Source organism: Grampus griseus, assembly GCF_964374135.1.
Source record: "Grampus griseus genome assembly, chromosome: 2".
Lineage (NCBI taxonomy): Eukaryota > Metazoa > Chordata > Mammalia > Artiodactyla > Delphinidae > Grampus > Grampus griseus.
In genome coordinates this window covers 11,608,245-11,634,582 of record NC_139018.1, presented here as the reverse complement: position 1 = coordinate 11,634,582, position 26,338 = coordinate 11,608,245, and the positions used below count along the sequence as shown (strand labels likewise).

Sequence of the window (26,338 nt, the reverse complement as noted above, 5' to 3'; positions counted from 1 at the left end):
ATATAGATTATTGAATCATATAATTTAAAAATATTTTGATAACTGTATTTCAATATTCCCACTATAATTTCTTTTGTCATACTGTGCATATTATTTTATGGTTTAAAAACACAATTCTGCCCCATGGTTCCAGTGGGGAGAGAAAGAGGAAGCAGGGGGTGCGGGCGGTTAGGGGGGACCCACCAACAGTTTCTGCTACCACCGCCGGGGCCGCCTCTGTGCTCTTGGCTGTGGGAAAGGAGATGTGAATCCTGGGTGCAAGGCCGCACGTACGGGAGGGTGGGCAGTGGGACAGCGATGGCAGATACAAATAAACTCAACATCAACAGCCTCATCCAATGGCTGTTGGAAGTTAGAGGGTCCAAGCTAGGCAAGAATGTCCAGCTACAAGACAATGAAATCAGAGGACTGTGCTTAAAGTCCCAAGAGATCTTTCTCAGTCAGCCCATCCTACGAGAACTTGAAGCACCGCTAAAAATAGTGGTGATACCCACAGGTAATACTATGATTTGCTTCGACTTTTGGAGTATGGTGGTTTCCCACCGGAAAGCAATTATCTATTTCTTGGGGACAGGGAGAAGCAGTCTTTGGAGAATATCTGCCTCTTATTGGCTAAAGAAAATCAAATATCCCAAGAATTTTTTTCTTCTCAGAGGAAACCACGAGTGTGTCAGTATCAATAGCATGTATGGCTTTTTATGATGAATGTAAAAGAAGATACAACATTACACTATGGAAAACTTTCATAGACTGCTTTAACTGTTTACTGTTAGCAGCCGTTGTGGATGAGAAAACATTCTGCTGTCATGGAAGTTTGTCCCCAGGTCTTCAATCTACGGAGCAGATTCCGAGAACTGTGTGGCCAACTGATATACCAGATCAAGGTCTTCTTTGTGATCTTTTGTGGTCTGACCCAGGTAAAGATGTCTTAGGCGGGGGTGAAAATGACAGAGGAGTTGTCCTTCACATTTGGTGCCGAAGTGGTTGCCAAATTTCTCCATCAGCATAGTTTGGATCTCATATGTAGAGCCCATCAGGTGGTTGAAAATGGTATGAATTTTTTGCAAAGAGGCAGTTGGTGACTCTGTCTTCTGCAACTGATTATTGTGGAGACTTTGACAATGGAGGTGCCATGCTGAGTGTGGACAAAGCACTAATTTGTTCTTTTCAGATTTTAAAGCCTGCAGAGAAAAAGAAGCGGAATGCCAGGAGCCCCTTTAACACCTCCAAGGGGTATGATCACAAAGCAAGCAAAGAAACAGGTGTCATTTTGACACTGCTTAATTGGGACTTGTAACATATAGTATACAATCTTCACTTTTTAAATCGTAATGTATATTGGTCAGCTTTGCTCAAATAGTTTTTGTGGGCATGCTCCTTCCATTTTTGACTTAATGAATGATATTTGCTCATTATAACAGCAAATAAAAGACTCTCCACTCCCAAGAAATAAAATGTTTTGTTTTGTTTTTTAATTCTCTGGGTTTTCTTTGCAAACAATTTTAATGATGGTATTAAAGCAGTACACTCCAGGACAGTTTATCCTGTCTAGGGGGTAAGTGTGCAATTGATCTATTTTAAATTTGGTACAACCCAAGAATAATGCAAATTTGTTTTCTTTAGGATATAAAGAGAGCCCTAGGGTGCTCAATCTGTACAAGTTATTGTCATAAAATGCATACTGTTGATACAAACCACTGTGGACATATATTTTTAAAACTTTGTTTCAAAGGATTGCTTTTTTCTCTTACTGTCTTGTCATGTACAAACTAGTAATTTTCAACCTTGCCAGCATCACTGGTATGATGTATATTTAATTAAAGCACACTTTCCCCTACCATATACTTAAAATGATGATTAAAGCCATTACTTTATTTTACCTTATTTTTTTAAATAAATTTATTTATTTTATTTATTTATTTTTGGCTGCGTTGGGTCCTCCTTGCTGCACGTGGGCTTTCTCTAGTTGCAGGAGCAGAGGCTACTCTTCGTTGTGGTTCATGGGCTCTAGGCACACGGGCTTCAGGAGTTGTGGTACGCGGGCTCAGTAGTTGTGGCTCGCGGGCTCTAGAGCACAGGCTCAGTAGTTGTGATGCACGGGCTTAGTTGCTCTGTGGCATGTGGGATCTTCCCGGACGAACCCATGTTCCCTGCATTGGCAGGCGGATTCTTATCCACTGCGCCACCAGGGAAGCCCCAGAGTCATTATTTTAAATGTTTGTTAACTCTTTCCTAAAGCCAAAGTTTCTGTTGAAATACGTATTGACACTCCTCTAAGTATAACGTGGCTCGGTTGTGTACACATGCTGCCTTCCTGAGGATTCAAAAACAGGTTTTTGAGTTTGAATAGCGATTAGTAACATAGTGCTGCTTAAGCTATTAATGACTAAAGTTAATAACATTTTGTACAATTTCCACACAGCCTATTCATTAAATAACCTTTGTACCATTACATCAGGCCTGAACCCATTCATTCAGAAAGCTTCAAATTAAAGAAACAATACTGTTCTTTATGAGTGACCAATTATGCTTTCTTTGGTCTACATTCTTTATTCTACAGTGAACTTGAGGCTTGTAAGTCAAAACAAAGGAACTAACTCACTACCACTAATTCATACAGAACTCAGGATATCTATGACTTTTTAAAACTATGACCTGTTACAATGTTTCAACAGATGACCCTTTACAATACCATGTGGTGAAAATGCATTCAGACTTATTAAATGATGAACTTGTTAAAACACACACACACACACACACACACACACACACACAATTCTGCAAAAGGGTCCATGGCACAAAGAAGATAAGATGTAGGTCAATTCCCTGCACCCAAGCTGGACTGGCCTTCCACAGGATCCCAGAATCTCAGAGTGACGCTCTTAAAGAACGCCCGGGGAACTTCCAGTGGTTGGGACTTGGAGAGCTTTCACTGCCTGGCCAGGTTCAATCCCTGGTCCGGGAACTAGGATCCCGCAAGCCTGTGGCTCACCCCCGGCAAAACAAAACAAAACAAAACAAAACAAACCCAGTACAGAGCGCAAAGAGTGCAAAGACATTTTAAACTCCCTAGTAGCTATATCAAGAGCTTCTCGGTAGGGTATGGGGAAAGACTGGGAGGGGCTCTGCATACCTTCTTCCCTGCCCCCCTCCCTCTTCCTCCACACTCTTCAATCAGGACTGCTTGACTTGGATGCATTTTATATACGGGGCATAGACATAAAGATTTCCTTTAAAGAAAGAAGCCTACAGTATAACAATCACTCACATACACCTTAAAAATCACTAACCACCCATTTTACAGGTGAGGAAACGGAGGCCCTGAGAGAGAAATGGAATTGCCTATGATGCCAAAGCAAGGCGTGTGATGTTTGTTGACTCTCAGGGATCTGCTTTTTCCAGGACAGCACAAAGCCTCTTCCCCACCCAGCCCTGCTGCCAATGTTGGGTCATATGGGGGTTGGAGGCCTCTGAGCAGGGGCAATGACAGGCTGAGGATGTGGGGTGAATGGGGGCCTAGGAGGTTTCATCAGGGCTGCAGTGGCAGAGGGACTCATCTCTGGGAGCAGCTTAGCATTCCAGGTGACATGGAAAACACCAGAAATGGTCTGTCAATCTGGAGGAACTCCCAAACAGGTATGGGAATATGAAATTCCTGGGCGTCACCCAGCGTTGATTCATGGAAATATTACATTCTGTGCTCTATAAACAAAACAATCCAGCAATACTCATTTTACTTGTCAATCCAGATGTAATATACATACATACAAACATACAAGCGTACGTATATATCTTTAAGCATAGAGTGCCTCCTGCTGCTGGAAGCTAAAAATGCACAAGGAGGCTCACAATGTCATTCGTCAGAGCTGCTCAGCAAGGAGTAGAATCACAGAAACCCGGAGCTGAAGAAACACAGGCATCTTCCAAAGAAGGTCACAAAATCCCTAGGGAAAAAGCCTGCAGAGCTGGGCAGGTGGCATAAATGAAGGGTGTCAGGCTATCTGAAAGGAAGGGCTGTGAAGACATGAGGAATGCTTTCAGCCTCCAAGGGCGTTCAAAGTTAAAAAAGTTTTTTTATATGATTAACTTTTGGAAAGTAATAGATTCTTATGGTACAGAGTTCAGAGGATACATACAAAAAAGGATTCAGTGAAGAATAAACCTCCCTCTTACTCCTGTTGCCCAGCTGAATTCTCCAAGGAGGGAAAGAAAGTGTCCCTCAAGAGATAGACTCTACTCATCAAAGATATTTGTACACAAATGATAGCATATTACAAACACCATTTTTTAATTTTTGGTTTTTTAAAACATCAGATATTGTTAAGATCTTGGAGCTCTTTTCGTATCCTTGCATAAAAGCTTCTGTTTCTTTTAAACATCTGCATAGTACTTCATTGGATGAATGTACCGAGATTTTTAAATCAACGAACATTTAACTTGTTTCCAATATTTGCTATTATAAGCAATGCTGTAATTAATAACTTTGTATATGTGTGAGTATATCTGTAGGATAATTTCCTAAAAGTAAAATTACCTTCTCAGAGGGTATGTGTAGTTTTTTGGAATTGTTTTCATTGAGATATAACATACATGAAATAAAGTTAACAGTTGTTAAGTACAGAGTTTATAAACTCTTACATGTGTATCCATACCCATAATCAACACCCAATTCAAGATATAGAACATTATCAGCCCTCTAGGAGCCTCCATCTTGACCACTCCTAGTCAATATCTGGCCCCCAAAGGTAACTACTATTATAACGTCTATAATCACAGATTAGATTCACCTGTTCTTGTCCTTCATATGGACAATGGAATTCACTGGACAATGGAATTCATATGGACATGATGGAATTATACAGTATGTGGTCTTTTGAGACAGGCTTCTTTTCTTTAAATTGAAGTATAGTTGATTTACAATGTTATATTAGTTTCTCATGTACAGAAAAGTGATTCAGTTATACATATATATATTCTTTTTCATGTTCTTTTCCATTATGGTTTATTACAGGATATTAAATATAGTTCCCCGTGCTATATAATAGGACCTTGTTGTTTATCCATTCTATGTATAATAGTTTGCATCTGCTAGTCCCAAACCCCCAATCCAACCCTCCCCCGCCCCTGGGACTAGCTTCTTTGAACTCAACAATATTTCTTTAATTCAAGTAAGTCTGATTCATCCATGTTGCTGCATGTATAGTTATTTGTTTTTCATTGTACATGTCTTTTGATGGACATTTCACCTCCATTTCTCTTGAGTGGAACTGCTGACTCATAGGGTAGCCCTATACTGGGCCATAGAGTAGGCCTATGTTTACCTTTAAAGACAGAGCCCAAGTTTTCCAAAGTGGTTCTATCACTTACAGTTGTGTCAAAAATGCACAAGTGTCCTAGCAGCTCCACAAACTCATCATTTCTTGGCATTTTTCATCTTTTTACATTTTAGCAATTCTGGTGGATGTGTAAAGGTATTTCATTGTGATTTTAATTTGTATTTCTCTGATGACTAATAGTGTTGAATACTTTTTCCTGTGCTTTGGCCCATTGGATATTTTCTCTTGTGAAATGCTTATATATTAGTCTATTTTTGTTGGGTTGATTGATATTTTTTATTGATTTGTTGGAGAGCTTTATATATTCTATATATAAATCCTTTGTCAGATGTATGTATTGTAAATATTATCTACCAATCTTTGGCTTGCCTTTCACTTAATGAAAGCCTTGCAAGCTTTAATGTTGCTGTGGTTGTTGTTGTTTTTGATGAAAAGAAATTCTTAATTTTAACAAAGTCCAAATTTCAATCTTTTGTGGTTAGTATTTTTTGCATGTGTCTTGTACAAGGCAAAGTTTTAACCTCTTTCTGTTGGCTGTGCTGTTTCTCTGGCTAATCCAGCCTAGCCCCGATGACTTCTGGGTAATATGTCTCTATATGCTGACTCTCTCAGGGAGTGTACATGGGAATTCTTGAAACATTGGGGTAGTCTGCCCACTGCCTTTTTTTTTTTTATATGGGAGATCTGGCTCTGCTTCAACTTCTTTCATTCTCATCCCTTCACTGATTAACAATATTGTTTCTGGAGTCACACTGATGTAGGTTGGAATCCCAGATGTATTACCTACTTCCTGTGTGACCTTGGGAAAGTAACTAAACCTCTCTGAATCTCAGTGTCTCCATCTGTTAAATGGGGTATGTATTAGATTTCATTAGGTAAGGCTGCATAAGAAACAATTACAAATCTCTAAAAGCAAAGGTTTCTTTTGCACTCATGTGACTTGTCAGGCGTGGGTTGCTTCACATCTCTTTCCTTCCAGGACCCAGGCTGAGGGAGCAGCTCCATCTGGGACAGGCCATTCTCATGAGAGATGGAAAAGATTAAGAGCGTTGGTAGGAATACATAATGGCTCTTAACACTATTGCTCAGATGTGGTGAAAGACACTTCTCTTCACATTCTATTGGCCAAAGCAAGTCACGTGATCAAGCCTGACATCAGTAAGGCTGGAAAGGACACTCTTCCTACAGGATGCATTGCAGTCACAAGGCAACAGGTGATGATGTATAATCCTTGCTGACCTGAAACAACTCGGCTGCCAGGTATTTCTCCAGCAAAGATGGGTTTATTTGGAATCAGCAGAGAATTGCAATTTGGGGTCTGCAACCATGGTGAGCCACATGTAAGTCCCCACACAGCAAGGGAAGGAAAATGCTGTAATAGAAAGGGAAAGGGGTTGGAAGGGCTATACTAAAAAAAGTGTCCACAGCTTTTCATTGGCTGATTTGTTGCTAGGAGAGAAAAGGGGTCTTTCTACTTCTTGGGCGAGAGAGCTCTCCCTTCTGGTCTCCTGACTCTATTTAATTTAGGTTTCTGTTTCTTAATTTTTTACATCCTTAACAGGAGGAGTCACTTAATAGCTGGCAACAACGCCACCTACCACAAGATAATAACAGTACCTTCCTTATGGCTGTTTTGAGAATTAAATGAGGTGAAGCACGTCCAGTGCTTAACACAGTATACTGCACTTAATAAGTACACAATAACTATTAGAGGCTATTATTATTATCATTATTACTATTATTATTTCCTGGTGCTGCTGAAAGTTCTTCTGCTTACTGGACTGGGCTAAACCTTACTTGAGAAGAAGAAAAGAAGGAGCTGTAATTACTCCCAATATTTAATTTGGAGACAATAAAACGTTGAGTCTAACGGCTCAAGCTTTGGAGTAATATGGACTCCTTACTAGGGCACATAATCTTAGACAAGTTACTTAACCTCCAAGGTCCTTGGGACTATGTTGTAGGCTTGTCATTAGTGCCAAATTAAGTCAACCCTGTGCACAAAGTAGGTGCTGAGTATTTGTTGAATTATTAAATGTGGATTTTAGACTTATTTCAAATATTCAGTGAACTGTATGCATAACTACAGTACAGCTGTATGGAAAGCCCGTTACTGGTCTTTTCCATCATTTGGGTCTCAGCTCAAATGTCACCTCCTCGGAGAGAGACCTTCCCTGTCCACATCATTTAAAGCGCTTCCCTCACCTCCAGTCACTTCTCCCTATTATCTTGTATTTACAGCTCTGGTAAAGCTCTGAAATTGTCTTGTTCATTCAGTGGTTTATTTAATATGTCTCTGCCACTAGTTCTTGTTTTCTGTACTCTCATCCCCCGTTGAGGATGGGCCTCAACATCCTCATTCGTAAAACTAGGCGTGCGGAGGAAGAATGGGGAAAGGTAAATGCCGGCCGCTCCACCTGTGTCTCGGGCCTCCTATTCCTTCCGGCAGGGCACCGCCCCTGCCACCCACGTGGGCCGCTGTGGGGCACGCCCCCAGATGGGCGAGGCCTCCAATGTTGTGTCGGCCGCGTGCGGGCCGCGGTCCTAGGGAGGCGAGCTACGTCACACGTACGCAGGCCCTGCCCCCGCCCTTGCTCGCCACAGGCGGAAAAAGGGAGTGGCCAGGCGCAAGGGCCCCGCAGCCGGCGGCGGTGGCGCCTGAGCCGCCTCCAGGTGGCTGCTCTAGGCTCCTGTCCGCTCAGGCAGCTCGGAAGCCACTCTGTTTTGGGGTCCTCGCCGCTCTTCCACGTCTCCCGGAAGAGTAACTGAGCCGTGGCCGATCTAGGGCCAGGTTTGCTCAACCTGGACCCTCTCCCGGCCGGCTGCTGAGGACGGGAGGCCTGGGAGAGTGACCAGGCCGCGGTGCAGCCGCTCCAGAGTCCTCAGGTGAGGTGGCCGCGGGGGGCCGAGGGGTCCCCTTGGGGCCTTAACGGCCTTAGAGGCGGGGGCGGCATCCCCTCAGCGGAGACCCTGCTCTCTCCGCCCTGCCGGGGGCTCAGGAACAGGGCAGGGGAGCCCCTTTGGGCCTCCACGGACGTGGCTTAGTGCCCTCCCCTTCCCTCCTTCCCCCACCCCAGCCTGGTTTGGCCGCTCTTCCCCCTCCGGAGGCTCAGTGCAGTGGGTAGGGAGCGAAGTGGGGGTCTGTACTCGCCCACCTGGCATTGACGACAGAGCCCCTGGGACCGACCAGCTGATCCCCAGCCTCCCTTCCTCTGTGTTGACACTTGGCCTTCGTGCATGCCCTGCCACCGCCGTCGGCCGACCCGTCCCCGTCCCCATCCCCATCTCCATCCCCATCCCCATCCCCATCCCCATCCCCATCCCCATCCCTTGCGCTCTCACCCTCTCTCTCTTCAGGTCGGCTTGGGCCATTTACTGGGCGGAATTTCTTGAGGGCTCTGTACCTCGGAAGTCTGCTACAGTTCTTTTGTCCGCGGGGCAAGTGTCTAGGGCCCATCTTAACATTTAATTGGGTACTCAATCTTAAGGCACAGGCTTTTGTTTTAAAACCCTTTAAAACTTTACAATGAGAGGCAAGATATAAGTTAATAAGTATGTTTTGATTGCTTTATTAGGAGAGATCATTTGTTCCCTACTTACCACCAGTGTTTACTCGGGAATGATACATACTCTGTAGGGAATTTTATATGTTATGGAGCATGTCGCTTCTATTTTCATTGGATTTCACATAAGCTCTGTGAAATACACGGGCATGTAATTATCCCATCTTGTAAGGAACAGGTTTAGAGGGTTTCATCTTGAGGTTGTTCATATACTGGGAGGCTAGATGGGGAATGCAGGGGTTAAAAAGTGGTTTTTGGCTGACTTAGATTTGCCTGTCTGAGCTGCTGTCTAAACTCTGGGATCTTTCTAAACCTTTCCCCCCATTTTTTTTTTGTGAAAAAAGGGTATTGCTACTTACCGCACAATGTGGTTGTGAAAATTATGTGTGCTAAAGATAATGTTTGCAGGGCACCTAACATAAAAATTAATTCCATTCAGCAGGATTTATGGGTGCCTGCTGTGTGCTGAGAATTCATTGGTGAGCAAAACAAGACATGGCGTTTATCCACCCACTCCCTGCCTCCCCTTCCCCAAGAGGGAGAGACAGGGGAAAAAAAAATACATATAAAACATGAAGGGATGTGAGGGAAAAGAATAGTGTGTGAACAGAGAATGATAGGACCTAATTTAGATGGGACAAAAGAGCCATTTTGGGGGCAGATGACGTTCAGGTGAAGAACAAAAAAAAAATTAACTGTGAAAGAGCGCTCCAGGCAAAAGGAATAATGTGCACATTCAAGAAATGGTTGACTTTTTTATATGCTACTCTTCTATGAAATGGAAACTAGTTATTTCATCATCATCATTTTGATTTATTGTGGCACTGGATAAGTACCCAAATATATGCATCAAATGAATGTGCAATCGTAATTGTTTTATTCTGAACTTAGCTTAATGTGCATATAGTAGGTACTGAGAATCCAAATTATTGAAGGTATATTTTAGGCGTGTATATGCACACCTAACTTATCCATGATAGTGCTGCAGTATTTACACTTTGTTGAAATAGGAATAACAGTAGTAGTGGTAGTTGTAATTATGGTAGCAACTACTCAAATGAGTGCCTACTGTGGGCTAGGCATTTTTCAAAGTGTTTTTTAATGCAGTATTTCATCTTAAAACCATCTTGTAAAGTAAGTACTTCTTATTTTCCTCATTTTCTAGGTGAAGTTTCTCAGTTTCAGTCAAGTAGTTTGCTTGAAGTTACATAGTAAGAGGCAGGGTCAGGCTTTCCAACCCAGGACTATCTGACTCTAGAGCCTGGTCTTAATCGCTGTGCACTGCTGTTAAGCCACACTGATCATTTTATATCCTTTTTACAGGTTCACCAATAGGATTATTCTGCTGCCATCATGTCCTGGTTTGCTGATCTTGCTGGAAAGGCAGAGGATCTTTTAAACAGAGTTGATCAAGGGGCTGCAACAGCTCTCAGTAGAAAAGAGAACACCAGCGGCATTGTTTATAGCAAAAATACTGACTATCCTGAACTTCACCAGCAAAATACAGATTTGACTTATCAGACAGGACCTAAAGCTACTTACATTTCCTCAGCAGCTGATAATATTAGGAATCAAAAAGCCACCATCTTAGCTGGGACTGCAAATGTGAAACTAGGATCTAGGACATCAGTGGAGGCCTCCCATCCTGTTGAAAATGCATCTGTTCCTAGGCCTTCATCCCAGTTTGTTCGAAGAAAAAAGTCAGAACCTGATGATGAGCTGCTGTTTGATTTTCTTAATAGTTCACAGAAGGAGCCTACTGGGAAAGTGGAAGTCAAAAAAGAAAGGGGCAAAACACCTGTCTTGCAGAGTTCTCGGACAACAAGCGTCAGTTCTGAGAACACCAGTGTAACCACCATCAAAACCATTGAAGAACATCCTTCTGGGAGCCAAAGCCATGGTAGTTAATCAGTCCTCTGTTTCTTTTAGAGTTAACCAAATTGGATGTCATCATAGCCTAAAATGTTCTGGTAGCATTTGTCATGCTCCGTTTTGTTACCTGTCCCTGCTGGCGCAAGGGCAGGCTCTCTGAAGTGTGTGGTGTAAATAAGGGGACAGCATAGAACACTATTAGCCAATATACAGTTACAGTAGGGACCTTTGAATGTTGTCTGTTGTAACTTTACCCAGCCCAGCATTTTATTTTTTAATTATTTAATTAATTTATTATTTATTTTTGGCTGCGTTGGGTTTTGGTTGCTGCGCACAGGCTTTCTCTAGTTGTGGCGAGCAGGGGCTACTCTTCGTTGTGGCGCGTGGGCTTCTCATTGTGGTGGCTTGTTGCGGAGCATGGGCTCTAGGTGCACGGGCTTCAGTAGTTGCGGCACACAGCCTCAGTAGTTGTGGCTTGCGGACTCTAGAGCGCAGGCTCAGTAGTTGTGGCACACGGGCTTAGTTGCTCCGTGGCATGTGGGATCTTCCCGGACCAGGGATCGAACCCGTCTCACCTGCATTGGCAGGCGGATTCTTAACCACTGTGCCACCAGGGAAGTCCTCAGCCCAACATCTTAAATTATATCCAAAATGAATCTCTAAGATGTTTTAAGATATAAAGAAGAAAATTTTGAAATCAGAAAGGAAACATATAGTTTTGGATTTGGAACTATCTCCAATTCATTTCATTCTGTCATTGGTATTATAAGAGTAACAGGCGGCTGTACTTCACTTATATTCTGGATTGTGAGCTTTTTGGTGTGTTTTTCCCCCTGCCTACACTGAAAGTAAAGCGTGAGAAACTGAACTTTGATCTGAGTTGGAGGGTTAAAGGCATTGATTTAGTAGTGAAGTAAGAACTTAGAATTCTGGTTTTCAGTTGTTTAATTTGCTATGAAATTACCTCAACATGTACATCTTCTCACCTGCAAAAAATGATGTTTACATGGTAATGTGGCTAACTTGAGTACCTAGGAAGCATTTTAAAATAACAATAAACATGATAGGTCCTTGCAGGGATTCTTTATAGAGCTGATAGCTCATGGGAGCTTGTTATGTTCTTAAACCTTTTAGCTTCTTCCACAGTCTTGGCTCTTGGTGAATAAAATCTTTCTTGTATTTCAAGATAAAAAAGTGGTAAAGAGACGGGTTTTGGGCTTTCAAGACAGGTGCATGCACTAGCAGTTAATTAACTAGGTATGAACAATCCTAAATTTCTTCTCAACTATCTTTTGATTAATTATACAAACATTTATTGAGACCCTATTGGGCCAGGATACAGAAGTGAATGGGTTATAGTTTATTGGATGAGATACACATGGACACAGATGATATACATGTAATATAGTAAATGCAGCAGTTGAGGTATGGTCAGAGTGTTGTGGAAGCGTGTCCTTTTCCTTACTGATTCATAGATACTCTCTTTATGTTCTAGATGGCAATTCTTTCTCATCCTCCTCCAGTTTTACCTTGTTGTTTTTTTCCTTTTTCTATAATGTCTCAATAGAAGTTCTTAATATAATGATTTATCAATTTTTTCTTTATGGTTTGTGTCTTTTGGGTCTTAGAAAATCTTTTCCTATCCTGAGGTCATAAAGGTATTTTTCTGTATTATAGGAAAAGGTTTTATACTTTTGCCTTTCATATTTAGATGTTTACCTAAAGTTGTTTTTTATGTATGGTGTGAGGTAGGCATCTAATTCCCTTTTTTTCCCAAATGGAAATCAGTTATCCCAGCACCATTTATTGAAAATATTTCCTTTCCCTGTTAATCTGCAATACCACCTCTGTCATATATCAAATATCCATCTATATGTTGGTATGTTTCTGACACTTAATTCTGTTTCATTGGTTTGTCTTTATGTCAGTGCCACATTGTCTTAATTAACGTGGTTTTATAATATGTCTTTATATCTCAAAGAGCAGATTCTACCACCTTGTCCTTCTCCAAGAATGTTTTGGGTATTCTTGGGACTTTTGTACTTCCATATGCATCTTAGAATTTGCTTGCCAAGTTCCACAACAATTCTGTTGGTCTTTACTAGGAGTCCATTGCTTCTGCTGACATACAGATAGTTTGGTGAGAATCAGCATCTTTACAACATAGAATCTTCTAACTTATTAACATGGTATAATTATTTTTTAGATGTTTTTCATTAAGATTTTATTGTTTCTTCCATAAGTGTCTTGCATACTTTTTGTTAGATTTATTCCTGGGTAGTTTATATTTTTTAAAGCTCTTAAAAATGGTATGCTTTAAAATTTTTTACTTTCTGTTTGTTGCTGTCTATAGGTTTTTGTAAATACACACACACACACACACACACACACACACACACGGCAACCTAAGATAGCTCTGAAGCTTCATATTTTTCTATACGTTCATTTAAATGTTCAACAACACAATAATACCATATGTAGATAATGACTGTTTTCTGCTTAACCCTTTTATCTTTTTAAAAACTCTTTTTATTGCCTTACTACATTGGCTTGTACTTGAAAACCAATTTTGTGTCTTGTTCCTTGTCTTAGAGAATGCTTTGAGTGTTTCAGTTTGTGTTAAGTTTTTCATAGGTACTTTTTATTGGGTTAAGGAAGTTTCTGTGTATTTCTAATTTGAGTTTTTATGTTGAATTTTAGCAGTGTTATTTTCATGTATGTATTGAGATATCATGATTTTTCTTCTTAATATTAATATGGTATACAAATCAGTTGATTTACTTAAACCTAAAACCAAACTTAACTTTCAGTAAATGTTTGCTAGAACTCACTGGTGAAACCATCAGGGTCTGGGGTGTTCTTAGTGGAAGATTTAACTATTGATTCAATTGGTTTTCCATTTCTTTTTATATCTGTTTTTGGTAAGTTATATTTTTTTCTAAGAATTTGTCTATTTCATATACTTTCGGGAGGATTATATTTATTTTACTTAATTTCAGGAAAATAATGTCACAGCTGAAATGTTAACACAGTCAGACACTAATCATTTATAGTAACCCTGCAGAAATCAAAGCTTGATCACAAATACCACGTGAAGAATACCAATATTTGGCACTCTGCTAAATGTTTGTTTTTTTAAAGCAGCATTAACGAAGTATAACTGACATGCAGTAAATTACACATTTTTAAAGTATACAGTTTGATGCGTTTCATCATCATGTACATTTAAAAATTTATTGACATAACGTAGTTTACAGTGTCTCCCTCAGAAGACCATTTTTGGTTATGTTGATCCTCTAGTATGTTTCTTTTCTATTTTGTTAATTTCTGATCTTTATTATTCTGCTTTCTTTGGGTTTATTTTGCTGTTTTTGTAATCCTTATGATGGGTGCATAACTCATTAATTCCTTTCATTTTTAAAAAGTATATTTTATTTACTTATTTTTGGCTGCGTTGGGTCTTCGTTGCTGTGCGCGGGCTTTCTTTAGTTGGTGGTGAGCAGAGCCTACTCTTCGTTGCGGTGCGCTGCCTTCTCCTTGCAGTGCGCTGCCTTCTCATTGCAGTGCCTTCTCTTGTTGCAGAGCACAGGCTCTAGGTGTGCAGGCCTTAGTAGTTGCGGCACACAAGCTTAGTTGCTCCGCGGCACGTGGGATCTTCCGGGACCAGCGATCAATCCCGTGTCCCCTGCATTGGCAGGCGGATTCTCAACCACTGTGCCACCAGGGAAGCCCCCTACCTTTCTTTTTATTTTTCTTTCATAATTGAAATTTTATTGGCTGTTTTGAGGATCAGTACACAGACATTTCAATTTGTACACAATTCTCAACATACATACCAAAAATCTAAAAAAAATCATGCAGTTGTGAATCTTTTCTGAACAGTTATTCCAGTGACTTTCCAGCTTAAAATTTGGAGGCAAATTTTCCTTCACAGCATATCAAGTACCAATATCTTCAAATATTGATAATGCTGTTATATCGTAAGTCCCACTAATTCACAATTTAATATCATGTACACTACATACTCAAATTGTCCATCGTTCACAGCACATTAACAGTTACTAGAAGAACTGGACTACCACGACCAAAGATGTTACAGAGTGCACAAAATTCTGCCCAGGAGAACCAAGAACAAGGGGTGAGTGGTTTGCTTTAGGAAACAATTCTACCAAAAACCACATCGGAAGAGAAGTAATTTAAAGTGTTTAAGACATTAAATGCACAACTGACTTAAAACTGACATTTAGTGTGCTTTGTATTATAGGATATAAAAGCTACCCTCCATCTGTGGAATGTTAAGCTGACACCCAAGACAATCAAAGCCTCCCATATTCAATATCCCACTATTTTCTGGTTGTACCAAAAAATAAACAACCAGCAAATGATTTCACCTCTTAAAAAAAGCATTTACACTTAAAAAATGGGATGAGGTGGGATTCCCTCCTTTTAAAAAATATTTCTAGAGCTACTAAAAAACTAGCATTTACAAAACAGTTGGTAAAAATATTCCTCTGGATTGTACAAGAGGGGAGACAGGGACCACTGATAGGACCGGGTGTGTGATATTAATCAGACTTGGCTTCTTTCTCTCCTGCTTCATCAGAAGCTGGGCTCTCCTCGTTTTTAGTTTGTCCGTTTTCTGCAGGTACGTCTTCTTTAGTCTCTTGGTTAGCCACTTCAGTCTCTTTTCCCTTTGCTGCCTTTTCCCTTTTGTTTGCACGTTTTTGTCTAAAGATTTATCCTTTCCTGCCGCCTTTTTTGGCTTCGTTTCCACTTTTGCAGGAGCCGGTTTAGCTGACAACCTCGCCGACCTCCTCTTGGGCTCCTCCTTCGCCGCCCCCTCGGCGGAGCCGACCTTCCTCTTGGGTATCGTGGCGGCGGGGCCGGCGCGTGCCGGGTGCCTGCGGGCCGCCTGAGAGCCTGCAAAGCTGGGCTGCCTGGCCGCTGCCACTCCTCCCCCCACCCGAGCTTCTTCCTGTCATTTTTAATGTAAATATTCAAGGCTATAAATGTCTAAATACTACTTTAGATATATCTTACAGGTTTGGATATATACTTTATTTCTTTTTAAAATCTTATAAAATTAAAAATAATTTTTAAAATTTTCTCAATTTTTATTCATTAAAAAAAATCTTTATTTTGGAAATTTCAAATATACCAAAGTAGAGACTGATGGTTCCCCTCAACCCCCATATTAACTTTTATCCAGTGATGATAATCAACAGCTCATAGCCATTCTTGTTTCATTTATAACATCTCATTTTCAATCTCTTTCTTTACCTCTACCCACCACAGAATTATTTTGGAGCAAATCACAGATCTCATATCATTTCTTCTATAAATATTTTATTTACTCTAAAAAATACAAGTTTTCAAAATGAAAAATCACGCCATTATACCATAAAATTAATAATTCCTTTGTATCATCTACTATCTAGTCAGTATTCAAATTTCCATGTTTGTCTCATCATTTTTACACGTTATTGAAATGCGAAAATCTTAGTTGTACAGACAAATGGCTACACCTATGAAACCCACACCTTTATCATGATAAAGAATGTTTCCTTTGCCCCAGAGAGTGCCTCATGTCCTTTTCTAGTTAATCTCCCCACCCATCCCCCAAGCACCCACTGTTCTGATTTTTTTCCCCTTAGATTATTTTTGTCTGTTCTAAAACTTCACGTTTGCCAGCAAAAAGTGAGATCATATAGTATGAATACTTTCTTAGCTGACTTCTTTCATTCAGCATGTTAGTGAGATTCACTCGCGTTATTGAATATATTAATAATTCTTTTTTATTGTGTAGTATTTTACTGTAGTATTATACCACAATTTACCCAGTCTCTTTTATGGACATTGGGGATTTTCCAGTTTTTGTTTTTTGTGAATAAAGGTGCTACGAACATTTTTGTACTTGTCTTTTTGTGGAAAAATGTTTTTACTTCTGTTCAGTAAATACCCAGGAATGGAATTACTGGGTCAAAAGGTAGGTACATGTTTAATTTCGTAAGAAATTGTGAATACTTCCCCACAGTGTTTATGTCATTTATATTGCCACCAGCAATCTGTCTATAAGAGTTCCAGTTGTTTCATATCTTCACCAACATTTTATGTAGTCTTTTTAATTTTAGCCAGCTAGCTGGTGTGTTTTGGTCCTTGTTTTGGTTTTAATTTGCATTTCCTTGATCACTTAAGATGTTGAGAACTTTTTCATTTAGATATAGTTCATTTTTTAGCACATACTTAATTTTTTTGGAGTAAGTAAAAAGTGTATTTGCATCACATTTAGTAACAAAACCAAGATGAAACTGAATTAATGAGTATCTGAATTAATGAGTATCTCTTTGGGTAAGGCAGTTTAGACTCCAGTTTCGTATATAACAAATTGCTCTGACCTGTTGTTACTCTCCTTGCCTCGAAACCCACAGCTGTTCTTTTATGCCTTTCCAGTATTTTCAATGTTGAAACTTCTCCCTTTTTTTCAAAAATGATTCATAGACAGAAGGGAGACCAAAACGCTTGTTTACCTAAACCCAACCACGTAAATTTCTCTGCTTTTTTTTTTTTCCCCCCTTCCCAGAACTGTATTCTTGTATCTTTTCTTTATCAGCATTTGTTCAGTGTACCAGACTTCGAGGGTCCTTACAGATCTATAGGCTGTATGTATGAGAATGAAATTTCATCAGAGGGAAGTCTATTAAAAATTTAAGTTTACTTTTTATGGTGTTTTAGCTATAGCAGTCAACTTGAGCCAAAAGGCATTCTACCACAGTAAGCTACTAGTGCATAAATAGTGAGCATTCCAATGTAACAAAGATGTATTTGCTTTTTTTACAGAAGCCTCTAATAATTCAGATTCTGGCCATGAAGGCCAAGAGATTTCTTCAAAGGAAAATGTATCATCAAGTGCTCCCTGTGCTGATCACAACCCAATGCCTAAAGATGATGGGAGATCACATGAACTGTCTAATCTTCGACTGGAGAATCAACTGCTGAGGAATGAGGTTCAGTCTTTAAATCAAGAAATGGCCTCATTACTTCAAAGATCCAAGGAAACTCAAGAGGGTAGAGCCTTATTTAAATTACCCAGGGTTAGGAATTTAGCATTTCAAAAATAAACTAAAAACTTGATTATATCTAAACTGTTAGAAAGATTTTAGATGGGACTTGTAAAATAGTGTTTTCACAGAAATATAGGGCCCAGATTTGGAAATGGGAACAGTCATCCTCCCACCCACCTGAAACAGAACACTGGCCTATTTGGTCATTCTTTAGAAACCATGAATAGGAAGATAGTGTAAGCCTTGTTAGACTGACTTTAGAAGAAGCTTCACTTTAACCCAGACTAATTTAGACATAGAAATAGTTTTTCCAGAGACCCTGTACAGTTTGCTTCAATATTTAATTTTTTTTTTTTTTTTGGTTGGCACTCTGTACTGCATTGCTCTTTCTGCACCAATTTTCTAGGTTAAAAGAATATCTTTTTGCCACAGTAATTGAAAGAAACATTTCTTTCCGGTGTTTATCTTCAGGTTTTGTTTTTGTTTCTTTTAGTCTTACTGGGGTGTACATCGTGTACCCTTGATTTGGATGTGCATTCTTTCCTATCTGTAGCAGAACTCCAGAAATCCACTGACCATTTTAATCTTGTGAACTCTCGGCTGTGTACTGATTTTGGCTCCCAAATGCTTTATGACATATCTCCAGAAAAAGACATTTGTAGAAGAGCAGCTAGCTTCATGCCTGTTTCCAGCCAATTAACTGTAATATAGATATGAATGTTGGCCTTGGAAAATGGAGGTCCCTCTTGGAGCAAAAAAGTTGAAGATATTTGTAAGCTTCTAATTTTGGCAATAAGTACTAAAGGGATTCAGAGGAGAATCTTTGTGTGCTCTGAGAAAGATGTGTTTACTTGTATGGAGAATTTTCTTTCCTTTTTTTCTTTAAAGAATTAAACAAAGCAAGAGCAAGAGTTGAAAAGTGGAATGTTGACCATTCAAAGAGTGATCGAATAACTCGAGAACTTCAAGCACAAGTAGACGACCTGACTGAAGCGGTGGCTGCAAAGGATTCCCAGCTGGCTGTACTGAAAGTGAGACTCCAAGAAGCTGACCAGCTGCTGAATACTCGCACAGAAGCACTGGAAGCCTTACAGAGTGAAAAATCACGGTAGCTAACTCTATTAATAATGAGAAACTGAACTAGAATGTTTATCAATGCAAGTAATGATAAACATGGTAGTAAATACTGTCTTATCAAAATTTAACTTCGTAAATTTACAAGAGAGAAAATGTGGCTTTTGGTAATGCTGGAAATGTGTGTGGTTAAAGTGGATTTATTATCTGAATCTTGAGATGCATTGTTAGCAAATTCTGAATTTAAAAATATTTGAAGAGCAGTGTCATTAATCTTTTGACATACAATGATGTGTGGCGTGTGCTTATATTTGGATACCTAAAAATATAGGTTACAGTCCATTGAAAGGGAAAAAGATTCTCTAAGAATGTTTTAGTCAAACCGTCTTTTTTGTGCTAATATGCCAGTGCTCTAAAAATTATTCTACCTTTTCATTTGTATACTGTGGAAATGAGTTATTTCAAGTGATGTCTTTTCTTTTAGAATAATGCAGGATCACAGCGAAGGTAGTAGCCTGCACAATCAAGCTCTACAAACTCTTCAGGAGAGATTGCACGAAGCAGATGCCACTCTGAAGAGAGAACAGGAGAGCTATAAACAAATGCAGGTTAGAATGGGGACAGCAGGGCTCTTTTATTATTTGGATGAGGAGGAATTGCTTTACACTGTTCCTGACATATTTACTGTAATAAAATTCTGCAGTGCATTGCAGAAAATTCTGTTTCTGTGGCAAAAACTAAGTATTTGAAAATTTAGCTTGATCCTTGCTAAATTTAATTTTCTACGTTGAAAAACAATTAAAATACTTAATACTCATTAGATATATACATCTTTTCATTTAATTTGGTTGTGCAGCCAGCCTTACCATTATTTGATTAAAAGCTGATTTGAGGGCTTCCCTGGTGGCGCAGTGGTTGAGCGTCCGCCTGCCAATGCAGGGGACGCGGGTTCGTGCCCTGGTCCGGGAAGATCCCACATGCCGTGGAGCGGCTGGGCCCGTGAGCCATGGCCGCTGAGCCTGCGCGTCCGGAGCCTGTGCCCCGCAACGGGAGAGGCCACAACAGTGAGAGGCCCGAGTACCGCAAAAAAAAAAAAAAACTGATTTGAGGCATCTCATTCTTTTTATTTAAGCCTTTTCTGATTCCAATTTAATCTGGTTCTGTTATTTCAAGAGAAAGTTGTACATAATGTTTATTTAGAGTTTTACACTTAAGTGAATTTTTGCATCTAGTTTAGTGATTTTCAGCGCTGTCTACACGTTAGAACCTCCTGTGTGGTTTTAATGCTTTCTGATGCTGAGTCTTCATTCCCAGGGAGTCGGATCCCGTGTGTGAGGTAGGGCATAGGTGTTGGTGATTTGCATTTACACGATTTGCGGGTGTAGCTGATGGGTAGTCAGGGTTGAGAACCTCTGGCTCACTGTCTTTTCAACAGGTGAAAATAGTTCAGCCCTAAAAGTAAGTAACAGGTAATATAGGCTTTTAAATTTTTTTATTAATATATTTTATTTACCACAGTAAAATATCCCAAAGTACTATCATCTCATCATGTAGTTAATTTTAAAAATTATTCGTGAGATATTTTACATCTTTTTTGCATACTGATTCTTTAAAATATGGTGTGTTTTACACTTACAGCACATCTCAATTCATTCACTAAATTTTCTTTAGAAATACTTGATCTGTATTTAGATTTCATAAGATTTATAGGTGAAAAAGTTGTTCTAAACATACTCAGAATAACAGTTCTTCAAAAAGTTAAGCATAGGGTCACCATATGCTGCAGCAATTCTGCGCCGAGGTATATACCCAAGAAAATTGGAAATACATGTCCACACAAAAACTTTTACATGAATGTTCATAGCAGCATTATTCATAATGGCCCCAAACTGGAAACAATACAATGTCCATCAGTTGCTGAATGGATAAACAAAATGTTGCATATCTGCACAAGGAGATATCATTCAGCCATAAAGAGGAATGAATTATTGACTCATGCTATAACACGCATGAACCTTTAAAACATTATCCTAAGTGAAGAAAGCCAGACACAAAAGGCCACATATTGTTGATTCCATTTGTATGAAATGTCCAGAATAGGCAAATCTATAGAGAAAGAAAGTAGATAAATGGTTGCCAGGGGCTGGGAGGGAGGGGGACGTATGGGTAGAGGATTTCTATTTGCGGTGAAAATGTTCTGAAATTAGATAATGGCAATGGTTGCACAACTCTGAGAACACTACACTGAATTGTATTCAGGAAAACATTGAATTGTACATCCTAAAAGGGTGAACTCTATGGAATGTGAATTATATCTCCATAAATCTATTATTAATTGAATTGAGCTTCAGTATTTATGTTAAACTAATTTAAATGAACAAACTTAAAAATGCACTTCTCAGTTGCAGACACATTTCACATGCTCAGTGTGCCTCACTGAGTGGTCCTCTTGCTCCTTTCCTTCCAAACAGGAGTTAATATTGGATCAAAGGTTTGTGGGCTTTAGTTATTGGCGTGTAACCATGAAAGCTTTCTGACTTCTGTCTCACCTTCTGAGTTTTTTGGTGATGGGAGCTTTTGAAAATAAGGGTAAAATATAAATAATTCTCAGAACTAAATTTAGGCTAAGGGACAGACCATGTGTTTTTTAGAGTGTACTTTAAAAGTTTCTTAAGCTAAAAAAATTAGAGGGAATAGTTTATTAGAAAAACTGAAATAAAGGAAAAACATTAGCCATGATATTAGAAAAGATGTAGCTGTGTACTTGTGTCTTGCATTTGTTTTCTAATAGACTTTCTAGTTTTCTGTAGACCTTTATTCATTTATCAGCTAGGTCAGACCAGACCTAGTATCCAAGTGACCAGATTCAGCTGGGAAACTTCTTAAAAAACAGATTCCCAAGCCCAGTCTTGGAAATTCCAATTCAATTAAGCCCAAGGAAGGCCTTGGGCAGCTGTATTTTTAACAGACTCCCTCACTGATTTTGATGAATTGCCATGTTTGGGAACCACAACCTTAGAGTTCCTGTTCTTCAGTTCCTAACAAATGAAGAACTTTTTTTACCTCCCTGTTACGTTGTTGGGCTGAGCTAATAAATCCCATAAGATGTCTAAATGGATGGTTGTAAAGTATACCTCAAAGCAAAATGATACAATAAGTATAATATAAACTTTGTCACAGAGTGAGTTTTCTGCACGCCTTAATAAAATGGGAGCGGAGCGCCAGAATTTGGCAGAAGCAGTTACCCTGGCGGAAAGAAAATACTCAGATGAGAAGAAGAGAGCGGATGAGCTACAGCAGCAAATCAAAATGCTTAAGTCCAACTTGGAGTCCTCTAAGCAGGAATTAATTGACTACAAGCAAAAAGCTACTAGAATACTCCAGGTAAGCGTGAGATGCACATGTGTGAATGTTAAGATAGGCCAGATGACCGAGAGACATTCTGAGACTTTTTATAGATCTGTGAGATACTGTTCCCGTTTGACTGGGCTGGCTTGCTTCAGGTGTCTTGCTCTTCTTAGAAATATTATAAAAAAGATGAAATGTCTCCTGTTCCTACCACTTTTTTCCTTTTAAGAAAAAAATTAATTCTGCCACTCCCTAGTTCAGGTCTTCAACCTGTCACCTTAATCACCAAAAGCAATGTTTTTTCCTCAGTTAGGTGTTTCAAGATCTGGTCTTTTTTCTTCCACTAAGTAACCATGTGCTGTTGAGCAAGCTGAGCCAGAAGAAGGCAGCAGAGAGAAAGGTACAGAGGAAGAAAGAGGACAGACTTATGGAGAAAGGGCTTAAATGAGGTGAAAGGAGATGGAATCAATGCACAGGCGGAAGAATTATCCCCCCCCCTCAAAAAAATGAAAGGGCACATCTTCACTCTGATAAGAAAGGCAAAGGAAAGAGAAGTTGAAAGCTACATTAGATGACTACAGTCTTAGATCTAAGGGAGGGGGGAAAAGCTGGGAGAGGAGATCTGAGAGCTGGAGGAGGCCTAGACCAGTCACTCTGAAAAATTCAAGAGGATCAACAAGGAAGAACATAACAACTGTTAAAAACATTGCTTTTGGCTCTTTTGACCACTTCGATCCATTTCCCTGTCCTTCTCCTTTCTTTTAATGCCAGACGTGTGACATCTGCCAGACGTATAATATCTGCCATCTTCATTTTAGAATGTTAACTTTAACTCTTTTATGTAATTTCTGTCCCCACTACATTTCTGAAATTGTCTTCTCAAAAGTCTTTAGTGACCTAAATGCTTTCTGTCCTCTTACTAGTTTCCATCCACTTTGATTTTGGTAGAGCTTTTTGACCCTGTGAACCCTCCTACCTTCTTGAAAGTTGCCTTCTAATGTTACTTGTACTGCCTTAGCTCTCTGTCTTCTCTTTACTGCTGTTTCTCTTGGGTCCTCTTCTTCTGTCCTTTTTTGTTATTCTTTTTTATTTTGCTTTGTCATATACTCTGCTTCTGTCATTGATATGACTTCAGCATGGCTCCAGCTTCCCACCTGGTTTCTGAATGCCTGCCATGCTTCTCTGTGTGGGATGTCCCAACCCCCAAATCAGCTTCCCCTCCATTCTCCTGTTTACATAAGTGATATGGCCACCTTCCTAGGCAGTGAAGCTTGAAACTGCAGTGGCATTTTGACTCCACCTTTTTCCTTTAGCGCCTGCCTCCTATTGGCTATGACCCCCTTTTTTATTCTACCTCTGTGAAATATCATATCCATCTCCTCTAAACTCTTCTTTCTAATTATTTGTGCTGTATCAGTGTAATTTGTTAATTCATCTAAGAGGTACTTAATTGAGCACCTAACTATTCAGTAGGCACTTTGATAGGTGCTGAGGATACTGAGCTCAAAAGATGTGTCCTCTTTCTTAAGGGAGCATTCAGTTTAGTGGGACAACACTGAGGCAATTGATAAAATGAAATTATTGACGCAGTACTATGGGAGCTTGAAAGAAGAAGTCCTTAAAACCTGCCTGGAGATGTCAGGGATCACTGGAGATGCTGTATGAGGAGGAACTTGAAGGATGAGTAGGAAGACTCATGGTAGGGAGGAGATTTCAGGTAGAACAGCCTGTGCCAGAACATAGCGGGCCTGAGGGAACATGGTGTATTAAGGAGACTGCAGCTAGTTCTCTGTTGCTAGAGCATCAAGTACTAGAGATAAAGAGATGGGAGAGAAAACTCAATGACAGCAGATGCCAGATTGTGGAAGGCCTTGCATACCGTGCAGAGGAGTTTTGATTTTATGCTTTAGGTGATGGTAGGGGGTGGGGAGGTTTCAGAGGACTTGAGCAGCATGACCAGATCTGGGTGTAAGAACTGCTGCAGCCATGAAGAGGTTGGGGGTGGTGGTGCTGGATGTCTGTCTTGTTTATCTTTGAATCCCCAGCACAGTGCCTGGCCCTTAGTAGGTTCTCAGTAAATTGTTGACTACATTGAAGGGATGAGGTGTGGGATGGTGAGATGTAGATGATGAAGAGGCTTTTATAAAAAATAATGGTAAGAAATGATGAGGACCTGATCTGAGTTTGTGGCAGTGAGGATGACAAACCAGGGACTGCTAGGAGAAATGTAGGAGGTAGAATATATGAGACTTGGAGATTTAATTGGAAGAAGAGAGAAAAAGGTAAATGGAATCTAGGATGATTCCAGGTTTCTGGTTTGAGTGTACGAATGATGTTCTCGTGTACTACTACAAAAGGGAAAAAAGGAAAGACAGCAGTTTAGGATTGAAGGAGATTATGATAAATTATGGTGAGTTTGCAAAATTGATGTGACATCGAGGTGCAAGTATCAGGAAGGCCATCAGAAATGTAGGCCTGGAGCTCAGTAGAGAGGTCTGCTGTGTAGCCACATGGAGGTATGAATGTATAAATATAGATGTAGATCTAATCATGTTTACTATAGAAAATTTGAAAAATACATAAAAGCTTGAAGACATCACCCATAAAAAGGAGAAACTATTTTTGATGGAGGAGAGTGACTTTCAAATATTTATGGTGAAGGAACCAATGGTTCTTTTTATTACTGGCCTAGGATTACAGCACTTTTTAAACTAGTCTTCCCATGTCAAATCTCTTCTTCCAACTTATCTTTTATACTAGGTGTCGGCAAACTTTCTGTAAGGGGCCAAATAGTACCTGTTGTAGACTTTGAGGGCTGTATGTGATCTCCATCACATATTCTTTGTCTTTACTTTTTTATAATCCTTTGAAAATGTAAAGAACCATTCTTAGCTTAGTGAGCTATACAAGAAAAGGCCACAGGCCAGATCTGGCCCACCGACGATAGTTTGTGAGCTACCGCTTTAAACCTCTGCCAGAGTTACCCTCCTCAAACGCACCTCTGGTCATATCACTTCCTCATCCACTTCCTGGTAACTGGCTCTGGACTGCCCAGTACAATTCACACATTTTAGCCTGGTATCCGAAGCCCTCACACACTGGTCCTGACATTTTGTCTGAATGCATCCCAGGATACTCTTGGGCCCTTGTGCTTTTTCATTTTACGCTTTGTCCTCTGTTTTCTCTACACCTTTTAAAATCTTAGCCATTTTCCAGGACCAGTATAAGAGCTATCTTTCAAGTAAACCCTTCTCTTCCCCAGAAGTGTATTTTTTTCTGCTCAGAACTTTGCCTTGTATCGGATATTTGTCACTTCCCTTTTAGTTTATAAGGCAGAGGGTACTATCTGGAGTGACATTGACTTTATTACATAGGACGCTTAGCATAGTGCCAAACCCATTGTAGGTTCTCCATAAATATTTGTTGAGTGGAATGTGATTGTGGGGGGGGGGGGGAAGTATAAGAAAGGATGAGAAGAATCTTGTTAATAACAAGTTTTCAACAATAACGTGGTCCTGGGGACTACAGTCCAAGAACACTGTACAGCAAAGCTCTGTTGCATTTTTATCCCTATGGATTTAACATTCTGTGGACTTTCTCTGGTGGAGAATATAATTGGAATATTCCCATAACAGTTTAATTGGTGTGTGGTAGATGATATTCAGTGTACAAGCTAATCTCTGCTATTCTTTGTTTTATGATAGTCTAAAGAAAAATTGATTAACAGCTTAAAGGAAGGATCTGGTTTTGAAGGCCTAGATAGCAGTACTGCAAATAGCATGGAACTAGAAGAACTTCGGCATGAGAAGGAGATGCAAAGGGAGGAAATACAGAAACTGATGGGTCAGATACATCAGCTGAGATCTGAATTACAGGTAAGATACATTACTGTTCAGCTTCACAGATAGCCATTTACCCTCAGGTATTAGTAGTTTGAGACATGATGGATTCTGTATTTTGGGGGAAGGGTATTGGTGAAATAATGTGTGAAACTTTGGGAGTATTAGTTACCATATAGAAGTGAATCTAAAGCAATAGGTTTCTTTTCCATTGATTGACTTAAAGTTATAGGAATAAGAAAGAT

At 39.8% G+C, this 26,338-nt stretch overlaps 1 protein-coding gene and 2 pseudogenes across 3 annotated transcripts in view; 2 read left to right on the top strand and 1 right to left on the bottom strand.

Annotated features, from left to right (window-relative positions):
* The first annotated feature begins 297 nt into the window (after positions 1 to 297).
* Positions 298 to 2,520, top strand: LOC309819080 (serine/threonine-protein phosphatase PP1-gamma catalytic subunit B-like; annotated as a pseudogene). The gene is made up of 2 exons: positions 298 to 1,233; positions 2,459 to 2,520. The product of its transcript is annotated as a serine/threonine-protein phosphatase PP1-gamma catalytic subunit B-like (transcript).
* Positions 2,521 to 8,084: 5,564 nt separating this feature from the next.
* GOLGA5 (golgin A5) overlaps positions 8,085 to 26,338 on the top strand; it is a 32,808-nt gene continuing 14,554 nt past the window's right edge. Inside the window, exons 1-7 of the mRNA XM_082649449.1 lie at positions 8,085 to 8,222; positions 10,223 to 10,799; positions 17,609 to 17,836; positions 18,721 to 18,940; positions 19,391 to 19,514; positions 22,087 to 22,290; positions 25,959 to 26,129. Coding sequence (XP_082505575.1) covers positions 10,253 to 10,799; positions 17,609 to 17,836; positions 18,721 to 18,940; positions 19,391 to 19,514; positions 22,087 to 22,290; positions 25,959 to 26,129 — 1,494 coding nt within the window. The 5' untranslated portion in view covers positions 8,085 to 8,222; positions 10,223 to 10,252. The remainder of the gene's footprint in view (positions 8,223 to 10,222; positions 10,800 to 17,608; positions 17,837 to 18,720; positions 18,941 to 19,390; positions 19,515 to 22,086; positions 22,291 to 25,958; positions 26,130 to 26,338) is intronic.
* On the bottom strand, positions 15,337 to 16,165 carry LOC309818474 (non-histone chromosomal protein HMG-14-like; annotated as a pseudogene). Its single transcript has 2 exons — positions 16,161 to 16,165; positions 15,337 to 15,672 (listed from the first exon to the last, which is right to left on the bottom strand). The product of its transcript is annotated as a non-histone chromosomal protein HMG-14-like (transcript).